This window comes from Hylobates moloch, unplaced genomic scaffold (assembly GCF_009828535.3).
Source record: "Hylobates moloch isolate HMO894 unplaced genomic scaffold, HMol_V3 SCAFFOLD_16, whole genome shotgun sequence".
Lineage (NCBI taxonomy): Eukaryota > Metazoa > Chordata > Mammalia > Primates > Hylobatidae > Hylobates > Hylobates moloch.
This window is the reverse complement of record NW_026652291.1, coordinates 32,078,076-32,093,135: the sequence shown is the minus strand read 5'-3', so window position 1 is coordinate 32,093,135 and position 15,060 is coordinate 32,078,076. Positions and strand designations below refer to the sequence as shown.

General features: G+C 57.1%; 1 protein-coding gene across 1 annotated transcript in view; it reads left to right on the top strand.

Annotated features, from left to right (window-relative positions):
* PAPLN (papilin, proteoglycan like sulfated glycoprotein) overlaps positions 1-15,060 on the top strand; it is a 36,345-nt gene that overhangs the window by 14,036 nt on the left and 7,249 nt on the right. The window contains exons 10-25 of the mRNA XM_032134910.2: positions 177-300; positions 810-936; positions 1,938-2,145; positions 2,705-2,887; positions 3,066-3,207; positions 7,169-7,249; positions 7,462-7,738; positions 8,875-8,995; positions 9,322-9,460; positions 10,523-11,000; positions 11,819-11,956; positions 12,349-12,473; positions 12,726-12,864; positions 13,505-13,645; positions 14,637-14,764; positions 14,859-14,967. Of these exons, the coding sequence (XP_031990801.1) occupies positions 177-300; positions 810-936; positions 1,938-2,145; positions 2,705-2,887; positions 3,066-3,207; positions 7,169-7,249; positions 7,462-7,738; positions 8,875-8,995; positions 9,322-9,460; positions 10,523-11,000; positions 11,819-11,956; positions 12,349-12,473; positions 12,726-12,864; positions 13,505-13,645; positions 14,637-14,764; positions 14,859-14,967 (2,660 nt within the window). The remainder of the gene's footprint in view (positions 1-176; positions 301-809; positions 937-1,937; positions 2,146-2,704; positions 2,888-3,065; positions 3,208-7,168; positions 7,250-7,461; positions 7,739-8,874; positions 8,996-9,321; positions 9,461-10,522; positions 11,001-11,818; positions 11,957-12,348; positions 12,474-12,725; positions 12,865-13,504; positions 13,646-14,636; positions 14,765-14,858; positions 14,968-15,060) is intronic.

The following is a 15,060-nucleotide window of genomic DNA, read 5'->3' as shown; positions in this document are numbered from 1 at the left end:
GGGGGTGTGGGGAGAGAGGGCGAGTGGGCAGCTCGTGGTCCCCAAGAGGCTGCCAAGCTCTGTACGTGGGGGCGTTGAGTGGCTCTGGGCCTGAGGCTGGCAGGGGGCTGTGGGGCTGCGGAGGGTTTGGGAGTGCCCCCCAGCAGCAGACTCCAACAAGGACTCTCCCATGGCAGCTCATCAGCCAGGAGCCCAACCCCGGCGTGCACTACGAGTACCACCTGCCCCTGCGCCACCCCGGCCCCGGCTTCAGCTGGAGCCACGGCTCATGGAGTGACTGCAGCGTGGAGTGTGGTGGAGGTGCGGGCGTGGATGGCCCAGGGGAGGGTGTGGGCCCTGTGTGCCGGATCCCACGGCCACAGGTGGGCAAGTCACAGCCCTCTCCTCAAGGCAGTCCCTCCTGGGGAAATGGACAAGTAGGCGAGAAATCTCTGTGTTATGGGGGTTGCTTTGAGGAAAACCCAGGATCTGGGGGACTCCATGAAGGACCCCAGCCTAAGCGAATAGAACCAGAAGGGGCTTCCCCGAGGCAGCAACATCTCCCAGGAGACAGACTCCCTCAGGAGTGGAGGCTGGGCCTGGGGTCAGTGATCAGGTGCCAGAGTAGGGCTCTCTCACTCACAGCAAAAACTCTCAGAGCCTCAGTTTCCTCATCTGCCAATTGGAGATGTGGTGGCAGCTGCTTCGGGGGGTCATCTAAGACTGAATGGGGATGACCTGCGGGGTGAGTGCAGGATGGTGCCTGGCCCGGGAAATGCACTTGCTGAATGCTGACTGGCGTCTGCCCGCCATGGCTGGGCCTTGCACAGGTCACCAGTCCCGCCTGGTGTTCTGTACCATCGACCATGAGGCCTACCCTGACTACATGTGCCAGCGCCAGCCACGGCCGGCAGCCCGGCGCTCCTGCAACCTTCACCCTTGCCCGGAGACCAAGCGGTGAGACCTTGCCAGCCCCTCTACCCATGATGAGGCCCAAGAACTTGGGTGGGAAGGGAACATGGCCTCCAAGTTGCTTTAGGTGTAGAACAAAGAGGTGGGGGTCCAGGGCCCCCCACGCTGTGGCTGGGGTGTGGGAGAGGTGGCAGCTATCCCCTGGGGAGGCAGAGAATAGGCCTGAGCCCGGGGCTGGTCTCCCTGCTCTCCTGTGACCACGAAGTACTCAGAACACCCAGGCTTGGTGGCAGGAGGGTTGGAGGAGGTTCCAGAGGGCCCTGTCTGTCTGAGCCAGCAGAGGGTTTGGCTTGGCAGATGCCGAGGGGTGGGCCAGGGGTCAGGCCAAAGGGCCTGTTGGCATCGGCCATGGCTTTGTTCATACACAAAGGACATCTTACCTGCACCGGCCTGGAGCGTGGCGCCTTGCTGGGGCCCAGCGAGTGTGTGGGAACAGGTAACCTGCAGGTCACAGGCTCCCTGCAGGGCTGGTGCCACCCCGTCACCGCTTGACCTTGGTGGCAGCGGGCCTCCTGGGATGGTGGCAGCGGGCCTCCTGGGATGGTGGCGGGCTTGGCTTTGCATGGGGCCACAGGGCTGCTCTTTTCTCCGGGTCCTTGCACCCGGGGCCTGGCAGAGCCGCTCCACACCAGGGTGAGCACAGCCTCTCCAGGAGCTGCCCCTGATTAAGGTCAGACCGAGAGGAATGGAGTCTGACTGGGAGACAGGGACCTGGTGGGAAGGAGAAAGGGGGATAGAGTTGAGGACAGGAAAGCCAAGGGGGAGGCGCAGGGCTCCGAGTTGTGGGGAGCGCTCAGAGAGCCAGGCCCGGTGGTGGGGATGCTGAGGAGCGCCTGGGTCGTAGCCTTTGTTCAGGCCGGAGGTTCAGAGGATGGGCTGCGGTGGGGGTCCTCAGGCCACCTGTGTGAGTGAGGCCTTGTGCCCCTCAGGGCTGGGTTTCCGTCCGTGCTCCTGGGCCAGGCTTACCCGATTCCCCTTCTTGCCAGGTGGAAGACAGGGCCATGGACACCCTGCTCGGCCTCCTGCGGAGGAGGCTCCCAGTCCCGCTCTGTGTACTGCATCTCGTCTGACAGGGCCGGCGTCCAGGAGGCCGTGGAGGAGGCCGAGTGTGCCGGGCTGCCTGGGAAGCCCCCTGCCATTCAGGCCTGCAACTTGCAGCGCTGCGCAGCCTGGAGCCCGGAGCCCTGGGGAGAGGTCAGGCCCCTGGCCTGGCTGGGGCTGGTGCTGGTGCTGGATCTGGGCAGCAGCAGGGAAGGGCTGGAGTCTTGTCCTCTGCTGTGGAAACTGAGGTCCTGGGAGGTAAAGTGACCGGTCAGGTCATCTTGGAAGCTGTGGCCAAGGCTGGGACCAGAAGCAAGTATCTGGATGACTGGTCCAGGGCTCTTCCTTTTTCTCCAGGATCCCAGGGCAGGGCGGGAAAAGCCTGGGCAGGAAGAAGCTGGGTGTGTTGTTTGGGGGCAAGGGAAGGGGCTGGCAGTGTCTAGGCTGCCAGTCATTGCTTCTAGCACCTACATATATTCAAGTTGCAAATGGGTGGAAAATACAAATGGGTGACAACCTCAGTCTGTTGTCAGTAGCCATGGTTCAGGCTGTGTGACCTCAGGGGAGTGACTCAGCCTCTCTGGGCCTGGGAAGGACATGGGCAGTTGGGTGCTATCTGCCTCCACGCCAGGCTGGTGGGCCGCTAGCTGTCCGAACTGGCGTGGCTCCTCGGGGCAAGGCCGAGCTTCTGCCGACAGCCTTGTCCTTGCAGTGTTCTGTCAGCTGCGGCGTCGGCATCCGGAGGCGGAGCGTTACTTGCCGGGGTGATAGGGGTTCTTTGCTCCATACCGCAGCGTGCTCCTTGGAAGACCGGCCACCTCTGACTGAGCCCTGTGTGCATGAAGACTGCCCCCTCCTCAGTGACCAGGCCTGGCTTGTCGGCACCTGGGGTCTAGTGAGTGCTCTCCACCCCCACACCTGCTGCCTGACCCTGGTCTCCAGCAGGTGGCTGCACACGAGCGCTGTCCTCGGACCTGACATGCGCCACTGGGCACCTTCCCCTGCCTCTCCATGTGGGTCCCCACCCTAGGCTCACCCTCAGGGTCTCTCTCTCTCCCACCCGTGGGCCTCAGTGCTCCAAGAGCTGCAGCTCGGGCACTCGGAGGCGACAGGTCATCTGTGCCATCGGGCCGCCCAGCCATTGCGGGAGCCTGCAGCACTCCAAGCCTGCGGATGTGGAGCCTTGTAACACGCAGCCCTGTCATCTCCCCCAGGGTAAGGACAGGAGGGTAGGGAGGAGCCCGGCCCGACCTCTCTCCCATTCGCTACAAACCCAGCAAGCATGTCCTGCCTCGGGGCCTCTGCCTGCACTGTGTCAGCCCTCTGGACCCCACTTCTCCCATGTCTGCCCTCGCTGAACCCTTTGCCATCTCTAAGGCCCACCTGGTGTGCAGCCCACCAGGCAGCCCTGCTTTCCTCCACTCAGCAGTAGCATGTCCCCGCCCCTCTGGCCCCCATAGCATGCTGTCATTTCTGTGGGACCCTTAGATTCGTTTCCTTGTGCTGCTGTGGTTGTATACGGCTTGTTAGACCTACCCACTATAAGCTTCTTGAGGACCGGGTCCCCAACTTCCATATTCCTCTTTATACCCCCATAGAACTTACGTGACACAGTTAGGTACTCAGTGAATGTTTGCTGAATGACTGAGTGACTGTGTGCTGAGGGAGGGAGGCAGTCCAGGAAGGAGTGTCTCCACATGCCACTTCTACCTCTGTCTTCTTCCCTTCATCCCCATCCCACTGTGAAAGGAGCCTCACAGGCATGAGGGCCTGCTGGAGAAAGGGCACTGAGGCTACTGTTTGCGTGGTGTGAGGACGCCACATTGAGGAAGGGTGTGGGTTGTGGCTGAGCTGGGGATGGGGGTGGAGGGGTGGCCTCATGATACTGCAGGGAGGCATGTTTGGCCTTGACTCACTTGTGATGGGGACTCTATGAGCTGTAGGGACCTTGAGATGAAGGAAGGCAGAATTTCTATGAGACATGTGACAGGTGTGGCTAAGAACCAGTGGCCTCAGAGTCAACAGCAGGCTTGGGTTCTGATCCACTCCGTTGCTGACCAGTTGTGTGGCCTTGGGCAAGTGCCCCACCTCTCTGATTCTGTTTGCGCATCTGCATAGTGGGGTTAAAAAGAGTGACTTTCCAGACCGTGGTGGGTCGTGCGGCACAATGCCTGACCACGTGGAGTGGCTTGCTAGCTAAGCAGAGGGTGGAAGGAGTGGTGGTGAGGCCTTGTGGGGGAGCTCGGCCTCACTGACCATCTGGAGGGCCCCTGGTGCCTCAGCCGGGGCCTAGTCCTTGGGGCTCACCAGCAGGAGAGCCTTGGACTCCCAGGGGTCTAGCTCTCCATGGAGTCAGTCTGTTCCCCAAGGCCTTGTTGGCTTCTAAAAGAGGTGATCTTAAGGCTGTCCCAGGGGCTAGCAGGACTTACATAGAAAGGAAGAAAAAGGGCCAGGGGAGGATTAATCCCAGTCTGTAATCCCAGCACTTAGGTGGGAGGATCGCTTGAAACCAGGAGTTTGAGACCCGCCTGGCCAACATCGTGAAATGCCGTCTCTACTAAAAATACAAAAAATTAGCTGGGCGTTGTGGCAGGTGCCTGTAATCCCAGCTACTTGGGAGGCTGAGGCAGGAGAATTGCTTGAACTTGGGAGGCCGAGGTTGCAGTGAGCTGAGATCATGCCATTGAACTCCAGCCTGAGCAACAAGAGTGAGACTCCATCTCAATTAAAAAAAAAAAAAAAAGAGATTTTACCACATATCTGTTGGAGTCTTCCAACCCCAAATTATTGTTTTAAATATTCTTGGGGGCTGGATGCAACTGCTCACACCTGTAATCCCAGCACTTTGGGAGGCTGAGGCAGGCAGATCACTTGAGCTCAGGAGTTCAGGACCAACATGGCAAAACCCCTTCTCTACTAAAAATACAAAAATTAGCTGGGTGTGGTGGTGGGTGCCTGTAATCCCAGCTACTCAGGAGGCTGAGGCTCGAGAATCACTTGAACCTGGGAAGTGGAGTCCGCAGTGAGCTGAGATCGCGCCCCTGTACTCCAGCCTGGGTGACAGAGCAAGATTCTATCTCAAAAAAGATTTTAAAAAAAATTAATATTTCTAGGGATTGGCAAGATGTAGTCCATGTGGGAATGGAATATTAATTTTGCTTTATTATTATTTTGAGACAGGGTCTCTGTTGCCCAGGCTACAGTGCAATGGTACAATTATAGCTCACTGCAGCCTCCACCTTCTAGGCTCAAGGGCTCCTCCCACATCAGCCTCCTGTGTAGCTGAGATCACAGGTGCAGGCCACCATGCCCAGCTAATTTTTTGATTTTTTGTTGAGATGGGCTCTTGTTATGTTGTCCAGGCTGGTCTTGATCTCCTGGGCTCAGGCAAACCTCTCGCCTTAGCGTCTCAAAGTGCTGGGATTACAGGTGTGAGCCACTGTGCCTGGCCCACTTATTTTATTCTTTATAACTTTTTTCCATTATATAGTAATATGCTTATTTTGGAAAATTTGAAACACACAAATAGAAGGGAAGGGCACCCTGCCTCCCAAGCACTCAGAGCAGCTTTCACTATAGGCATGATTTCAGGGGAGGTCCTACAGGGTTTCTCTTATGTAGCATTAAAAAAAAATTCTTATTGTCCTAATTTTATCTACTTATCCATTTGCATATTCCAACAAGATTTTGTGATGAAAAATCTTTTTGAAAATTTTAGGGATGTTGTTTAAATAAATCCATATACCATAAAAACCACCCATTCTAATGGCACAGTGATTTTTTTGTAAATTTACAAGTTGAACAATGTGATAAAAACTTTAAACATGCCAAAAAGCTGAAAGAAATGCATAGTGAGAAGCCACGTACACACTATCTCAATCCCACAACTAGTATTTGGCTATATTTGTGTTTTCATTATCTAGTTTCTTTCTTCTTCTTCTTCTTCTTTTTTTTTTTTTTTTTTGAGACCTAGTCTCGCTGTGTCGCCCAGGTTGGAGTGCAGTGGCGCGATCTCGGCTCACTGCAATCTCTGCCTCCCAGGCTCAAGCGATTCTCCTGCCTCAGCCTCCTGAGTAGCTGGGATTACAGGTGTGTGCTGCTGTGCCCAGCTAATTTTTGTATTTTCAGTAGAGATGGGGTTTCACCATGTTGGCCAGGCTGGTCTCGAACTTCTGACCTCAAGTGATCCGCCCGCCTCGGCCTCCCAGAGTGCTGGGATTGCGGGCAAGAGTCCATGCTTGGCTCATTATCTAGTCTCTTTCTATCCCTTTGTCTATTCATCCATTTTTTTTAAATATAGAATTTTTTTTATGGAGGTGAAATTTACATAACATTCAGTTAACCCTTTTAAAGTGTACAGGTTGGTGGTATTTAGTGCATTATTTTAATCTCTGATTATAGACATCCTAGTGGGTGGGAAGCAGGACCTCATTGTGGTTTTGATTTGCATTTCCCTGATGACTAATGACATTGAGTATCTTTTTATGTGTTTGTTGGCCATTTGCATATCATCTTTGGAGAAATGCATAAGTTCTTTACCCACTTTTTAATTGGATTGTTTGCCTTTCATCAATCCAATTTTTTTAAAAAGTATGTTCTGTTTTTTATTTTATGTGGCTGGGATCATAACACATGCACATTTTATATCGTAATCTGGTACTTTTTGCTGAACATGTAAGATTAGCATTTTTCATGCTAGGTGCAGTGGCTCACACCTGTAATCCCAGCATTTTGGGAGGCTGAGTCAGGAGGATCACTTGAGCCCAGGAGTTTGAGACAAGCCTGGGCAATATAGAAAGACCCTATCTCTTTAAAAAAAAAAAAAAAAAAAAAAAAGTAGTCCCAGCTACTCAGGGGGCTGAAGTGGGAGGATCACTTGAACCCAGGAGGTTGAGGCTTTAGTGAGCCATGATCACACTACTGCATCTCAGCCTGGGCGACAGAGACCCTGTCTCAAAAAAGATGAGCATTTTCTGTGTCACTAGAGACTTTTGAAGAGTGGCTGGGCATTTTTTGAAATCCTGAGTCGTGCTCCTTTTCCCTTGGGCTGTCTCAGGTTCCCAGGCCCTGCCTGGGCAGTGGGGTAGAAGCCAGTGCTGGGCAGGGCTGGCCACAGCTCAGGCCCATCCTCTCTTCCTCCCTCTCCATCCCACATGGACCTCCTGGCTCCCTGCAGAGGTCCCTAGCATGCAGCATGTGCACACCCCCGCCAGCAACCCCTGGATGCCGTTGGGCCCTCAGGAGTCCCCTGCCTCAGGTGAGAGCTTCGTCCCATCCCCCACTCAGAGCCCTGTAGTCTTTGTGTCTGAGTGGATGGTACATGGGAGTGTGGAGGTCACAGCTGGGTGCAGCCATGGCGGAGGGGAGAATGGTCCGGGGAACGGAGGAAGGTGGGCCCAACGTGGACAGGTGTGGAGGGGAGGAGCCAGGTGGACGCACTGTGTGTCTTTTGCTTCCTCTTGTTTCTAGATTCCAGAGGCCAGTGGTGGGCAGCCCAGGAACACCCCTCAGCCAGGGGTGACCACAGGGGAGAACGAGTTGACCCCAGGGGTGACCAAGGCACCCACCTGTCAGCCCTGGGACCCGCTCCCTCTCTGCAGCAGCCCCCATACCAGCAACCCCTGCAGTCAGGCTCAGGGCCCCATGACTGCAGACACAGTCCTCATGGGTGCTGCCCCGATGGCCACACAGCGTCTCTCGGGCCTCAGTGGCAAGGCTGCCCTGGGGCCCCCTGTCAGCAGAGCAGGTGGGTGCTGGAGACAGGTCTTCCTCCTCTTCCATCAAAGAGGGAAGGTGGGGCCCCTTGGGTGGGCCAACATCTCTGATCAGAAGAGGCCTGGGGTGGGTGTGCAGAGCTCAGGAATTGGACGCCCAAGCTTTCCTCCCTGGGCTGCCCTGAGCATGAGATCTTGGGGACTTGGCTTCCTGTGGCTGAGCTTCTTGATGTGCTGAATGGGGACACAAACCCCCACCTTGCTGCTGAGTGTCAGCCTGTGGAAACACAGCCTGAGACTCTGAGAAGGCTCTGGGTGCGATTCTAGCTCTCAGATCTAACCAGGCTCAGGGAACCCACGGTAAAGGCTGGACGAGGGCCAACCAGCAACTCACAATCTTCCTAATGGTCCCGGCCACTCCCGCCTTATGGATTGGGTCCGAGTCATCCCACTCCTGCCACGTGCCCTCCTTCTGCCCCTCCTCCTTCCATGGCCTGCCCCGAACGCATCCCCAGTGTGCTGTCTCAGAGACCGGGTGCTTCTGGGCCCAGACTTTGTGGCCAGTAGCCTGGGGGCAGTTCCCAGCTCAGACACTCACCGGCTATGTGCTGGGTGACTTCGGCCACGTGACTTAACCTCTCTGATCTTGGGTTCCTCTTCTGAGAACTGGGAATGATGACAATCATGATGGGGTTCCTGTGATAGTGAAGTGCATCACAGCAGGCCTGGCACAGAGAGGGCCCCGGGCACCCTCCCTCCTTGCACCTGGTGGGCGGGTGTGGAATAAATGGTGGGTTCCTTTGAACCCCCTCTTCTGCCCGGTCTCCCGTCTGCTTCTGTTTTGTAACCCCCGCTGTGAACTGACATTTGGTCAGGCTCGGGTGAACATCCCCCTTCTTGGTTTTGTGGGCTGTGCAGTTGAGGCTCTGCCAGTTATGAGGGGCACAGCCACCGCTTATTGTGTTACGGCTGCCCTCCCTGGTAGCTGCTAAGAGTCAGTGGATGTAGGCAGAGATTGCGGCACACAAAACACACGGGGACATGTCCTCTCTCACCCGGGTCCCCACCCTGTCAGCCCCCACCATGGGGAGCCTCAGAGCCTGGGTCCTGGGATGCAGGGAGCGTGGGGGCAGGCTGGTCAGTGAGGGGCTGTGTGATGTCTGCCTAGGTACGGGTGCTGCCCTGACAGGGTATCTGTTGCTGAGGGGCCCCATCACGCTGGCTGCACAAAGTCGTTCAGCGGTGACAGCACTGGGAGCAGGCCCAGGTCAAGGGCAGTGGCTTCTACAGTAAGTGTCTGGCCTGCGGGAGGGGAGCAGGAGGCCAGCCCCTGAGCCTGCTCAGTGTCACTGTGACCCAGGATCTTTGCCACTTTGGCCTCGGAGAAAGGAGGTCCCTGCAAACCTGCTGACCTGGGTCATTCTCTGGAGGGCACCTGGCTTCAGAGATGGGCCTGGGGTGGATAAGGGGTTTCATCCAACATTCTCCTGGCCTCTGGTCTCCCCTGGGCTGGGGTTCTGGCCCCTCCTTCCTGCCATCCTCCCCGTGGCAGCCCAGAGTCCCCAACAATGGCCAGATCCACTGCCCACTTCCCAGTCATGGGTTTCCTCCCCAGGTCCACAACACCCACCAGCCCCAGGCCCAGCAGAATGAGCCCAGTGAGTGCCGGGGCTCCCAGTTTGGCTGTTGCTATGACAACATGGCCACTGCAGCCGGTCCTCTTGGGGAAGGCTGTGTGGGCCAGCCCAGCCATGGTGAGTGGACACCCCCTCTCCTTCTTGATGGGTAGACTCTGCTCCCACCACGCCTCCAGACCCTACCCAGGACCAAAGACCTTCCTACCAGCTCAGTTATTCATTCATTCCTTCCAGAAATGTTGATTGAGTGAGTGCCTGCTAGGTGCCAGGCCAGAGAGCAGTGCCAGGGTGTTCTCGTATCCAGCAGTTTGAACCTGCGGCCTTCTGGCTGCTTCTGGGAACTGGGGAGGGTGGGAGGTGGGGATCACAAGGGGCTGGGAGGCCAGTCTCATGCTTGGGAGTCAGCCCCTTCTGAGGCAGAGCCGGTGCAGGGCAGTTAGTGCTGGGATGGGCGGGGGTGCCCTGACCCTGCCTGGAATGTGGGTGGAGTAGCAGGAGCTGAGTGCTGGAGGGAGGGTAGGGGGCAGGCAGGTCTTTGAGGTTGCAGCCCTGGATGAATGAGTAGAGCTGTTGGGAACCATCATGAGGACTTCAAAAGCCAGGCTAGGGCTGTGGTCAGGGCTTGCAGGAGGCACCCATGGTCATGTCTAAATGTGGAGAGATGGGTCAGGCCATGCTGGCGAGGGCTGCTGGAATGGCAGGCTGGGTGCTGGAGGTGGGCTCAGTGGCCAGTCGGTGCAGCATCCTGGGGACAAGGGTAGGCCCTTGCTGGGCATCTTCACACGCCCTGGGTGGCTCAGGTCTGTGTCCCTATCACAAGCTAAGCAGGCAGGTCACCCTCTGGGCCCACTTTGCGTGTGACTCCAGGTGGTCTGGTGGCAGGGAGGGCCAAAGGTCCAAGGGAGCCGGCCCAGGGAGCCCTGGCCCTGACCTCCCAGAGGCTCTAGCTCTGTGGGTGAAGGCTGCTGTGGTACCAGCCCGGGGCAGGTCTGCACAGTGGACAGACTCTGGTGGAAGTGTCCTGGATCCCAGGGCCAGGTCAGGCCCCCAGACACGGGTGTAGACATGCTTTATAAATGGGGAAGGGCCTGCTTCCTGAATCGGAGGCTGAGAGAGGATGAAGGGTGCAGCCTTAGTACTGGGCACCTCAGTGACATATATCACATCTGTGCCCCACAGCCTACCCCGTGCAGTGCCTGCTGCCCAGTGCCCATGGCTCTTGTGCAGACTGGGCTGCCCGCTGGTACTTTGTTGCCTCTGTGGGCCAATGTAACCGCTTCTGGTATGGCGGCTGCCATGGCAATGCCAATAACTTTGCCTCAGAGCAAGAGTGCATGAGCAGCTGCCAGGGATCTCTCCACGGGCCCCGTCGTCCCCAGCCTGGGGCTTCTGGAAGGAGCACCCACACGGATGGTGGCGGCAGCAGTCCTGCAGGCGAGCAGGAACCCAGCCAGCACAGGACAGGGGCCGCGGTGCAGAGAAAGCCCTGGTCTTCTGGTGGTCTCTGGTGGCAAGACCAACAGCCTGGGCCAGGGGAGGCCCCCCACACCCAAGCCTTTGGAGAATGGCCATGGGGGCAGGAGCTTGGGTCCAGGGCCCCTGGACTGGGCGGAGATGCCGGATCCCCAGCGCCACCCTTCCACAGCTCCTCCTACAGGTGAGGCCCACCTTCCCCAGGTTGGGGGGTTAGGACGCCCAGGCCAGGAGCATGCCAGTTGGAGCTAAACCCCTGAAGTCAGCCGGCCCTTCCTCCCCATCCCTAACTTCTGTTTCTCCCGAGAGCCCTGCTTGGTGGGCCTTGTTGCCATCATTCTACAGATGCAGAAGCTGGGGCTTCAGAGACTTGAGGCTACTCTGATGTCTAATAGACATCCGTACAGATGGTGGCTCCAGGGTTCTCCATCAGATCGCGCCAGTATACCCCAGGGCCTGTCTGGCTGGAAAAGCTTATTGGCTTCATGACCTTCGGCAAGTCACCCAACTTCTCCAAGCCTCAGTTTCTTGACCTGTAAAATGGTGGCATTACCTCCTGCCCTGTATACCTCACAGGTGTGGGTTCTGGTCAAGATGACTCTTGGGACTGGGTCATATTAATGAGGGATTTGGGAAGGTTAAAAACAAAATTAAAAACACTGTGTTCCACATGGGTTGAGCGTGTAGTTTAGCCCCCACATGAACCTGGTGTGTGCCGTCCCTCCTGACCTCTCCCCGCCCCCCGGGGCTTTGCACCTACCTTGTTGCTGCTATAAGAACAGGTTGAGGCAGCGACGCCTGGGGGAGCTGGGGGCAGGTTGGGGAGGGTGGATTCCTGAATCCATGGGCTTCTGGGGCTCTGCTTCCCATAGGGACCCTCTAGCCCCAAAAGTGCCTGTGACAGGATGGGCCCCAAGCTATCTGTCATGGAATACACTGCTTAGGGTGGTTCTGGTCCTGGCACCCGTGCCAGTCAGCAGATCTTACTTCCCACCTCTCCAGGATTAGCTTGGCAGGTGTGGAGCCCTCGTTGGTGCAAGCAGCCCTGGGGCAGTTGGTGCGGCTCTCCTGCTCAGACGACACTACCCCGGAATCCCAGGCTGCCTGGCAGAAAGATGGCCAGCCCATCTCCTCTGACAGGTGGGTGAGAGTCCCCTCACCTCCTCTGACAGGTGTGACAGCCCCCCACCTTCCCTGACAGGTGTGTGTGACAGCTCCCCCACCTCCTCTGATAGGTGTGACAGCCCCCCCCCCTCCTTTGACAGGTGTGTGTGACGGCCTCCTGACCTCCTCTGACAGGTGTGTGTGACAGCTCCCTCCACGTCCTCTGACAGGTTCACGTGACAGCTCCCTCCACCTCCTCTGACAGGTGTGTGTGACAGCCTCCTCTGAAGCATTTCCCCAGCCTCGCTTGGGTGGGAGGGTGCTCTGTGGACTCTGTTCCCCTCTGGCACGAGCACCAAGGCTGAGGGAAGACTCACTGTTGCCTTTGGGAGCCCAGAGCTCATGTCCCCCCACACCACCCCACTCAGGCACAGGCTGCAGTCCGATGGCTCCCTGATCATCCACCCCCTGCAGGCAGAGGACGCGGGCGCCTACAGCTGTGGCAGCACCCGGCCAGGCCTCGACTCCCAGAAGATCCAGCTTCGCATCATAGGTCTCTGTCCCCACCCCATCCACAAGTGCATTCTCAGGGGCCCGAATGGGAAGGCCAGGATGGGGAGCCTGACCGAGGGCTGCCTCATGCTGGAGGGGACCAGGGTGTCTCTCTGAGTCAATTTCTCCTGCTGGCAGGGACCACCCTGTGGCCCTCATTTATCCATAAGTCCCTGCTGGTCTCATGGCCCACCCTTCCTTCCACTCCCTTTTCCCCACAGCTCACACCTTGTTTCTCTTGGCCTCATGACAGGGGGTGACATGGCCGTGCTGTCTGAGGCTGAGCTGAGCCGCTTCCCTCAGCCCAGGGACCCAGCTCAGGACTTTGGCCAAGTGGGGGCTGCTGGGCCCCTGGGGGCCATCCCCTCTTCACACCCACAACCTGCAAACGGGTAAGAACTCAGCAATGCTATCTTGCCCTCCCCCACGCCAGGGCCAGAGCCGTGGGTCTCAGTAGGTAAGGAGGGGAAGGTCTGCTGTGACCAGGCCTTGCCAGCCCCTGTTCAGGGCTCTGGGAGGCCAGGCCTAGAAAAACAGGGCTCCCAGAGCTGGGCCTCTTGAGGAGGAAGCTTCTGGGAATGGTGCAGTTCCACAGGCTCAGGACTCAGGAACTGAGGAAGGGAAGGGCACACAGAGCTAGAGGGCCTGAGCCGGCTTATTTGGGGAGCGTCTTGGGCTGGCCTTAAGGAATGGTTCAGTTTACAGAGGGGGTGTGGAGGACCGGAGGGGGTGCCCAACTCAAAGACCTAGTGGCAAATGTGCAGGGTGGGGGGTGACAGATGGGGATCCTGGCTGGTGGGTGTGTCTGGCCAGCTATGGTGGACAGGCAGGGAGTCGTGGTGGTGGGGAGGCAGCTTTAGACTTCACCCCAGGTAGTTATTGACAGTTTCCTAACCAGAATAAGGCAGGAGATTTTAGGAAACTGAATCTGGCTCGAGAGGGAGAAGGGGCCACCAGGCTTGTGCAGAGGTGCCCATGGGAGTGGGCGGGGGCAGCGGCAAGGGCCCCTCATGCTGTGGGCTGCTTGTTTAGCAGGCTGCGTTTGGACCAGAACCAGCCCTGGGTGGTGGACGCCAGTCCAGGCCAGCGGATTCGGATGACCTGCCGTGCCGAAGGCTTCCCGCCCCCAGCCATTGAGTGGCAGAGAGATGGGCAGCCTGTCTCTTCTCCCAGGTTTATTTGACTCCTCTCCCCTTCCTCCTATTCTGCCTCCAGCCCCACCTTATCCTGTGGAGGCCACCAGGGAAGGATGCGGCTAAGGCATTGTCATGGCCAGTCCTGAGCCGGACTCCAGGGCCTCTTGAGAGATGGAGCAGCTGGGCAAAGGGCTCCTTGGGTTGGCTAACATTTGAGTCTCTGGGCCTTTCCAGAATGTGGTTAGTGGACAGAAATAAGAGGCCAGCTAACAGAGGTGATGACGGAAGGAGAAAATGGAGTCAGAACACATTCCCAGCTATAACCATAATCACTACCCTTTACGGAGCAGGCACTGAGTATGAGGCTTGTTCTCTATCACGTGACCTGCAAAAAAGCCATATTGAGCAGGTGCTGTTTTTCCCCCATTTTACACACAGAAGCTTAACATCACATAGCTTATAAGCAGCAGAACCAGTGTTTGAGCCCACTAAATGAGTATAGCAAAAACTAGAAACCCAAACTGAAATTTTGTATCAGAAAACTTGAAGTGGTTTATATGGTTAAGCTTAAAAGCCAGACATTTTTGGCCAGGAGCAGTGGCTCACGCCTGTAATACCAGCACTTTGGGAGGCCGAGACGGGTGGATCACGAGGTCAGGAATTCAAGACCAGCCTGGCCAAGATGCTGAAACCCCATCACTACTAAAAATACAAAAATAGCCAGGCGTGGTGGCACATGTCTGTAATCCCAGCTACTCGGGAGACTGAGGGAGAATTGCTTGAACCCGGGTGGCAGAGGTTGCAGTGAGCCGAGATTGCACCACTGAAAGCGTCAGCAGCTGCAGGTGTAAAGTCTGAGGCCAAATGGTCCTTCTGTCAGACCCCACCGAACACTAGGGGATGCTTAGCCTCTCACCAGGGCCCTGGAAGACCTTGTGTTCCCTCCTTGACCCCATGCTCGAGGGACGGAGCTGGAGGAGAGGGGAGGCTCCTTGGGCTGGAGCCAACTGGCTGTACTTGGTCCCCAGACACCAGCTGCAGCCTGATGGCTCCCTGGTCATCAGCCGAGTGGCTGTAGAAGATGGTGGCTTCTACACCTGTGTCGCTTTCAACGGGCAGGACCGAGACCAGCGATGGGTCCAGCTCAGAGTTCTGGGTAAAGTGGCAGTCCTGAGTGGCCTTTGAGGTCAGGTGGCATGGGTAGGGCAGGATTTTCATAGTGGCTGACAATGACTTGTCCTTGTGCCCAGAGGAGCTGACAATCTCAGGACTGCCCCCTACTGTGACAGTGCCAGAAGGCGACACCGCCAGGCTGTTGTGTGTGGTAGCAGGAGAAAGTGTGAACATCAGGTGGTCCAGGTAAAGTCTCTTTTCCAAGCCGTTCCCACCCCCTGACCTACACGACCTCAGGTGTGGGTGTCCACCTTTCTGCCAGGGATGTCACTGTCACCA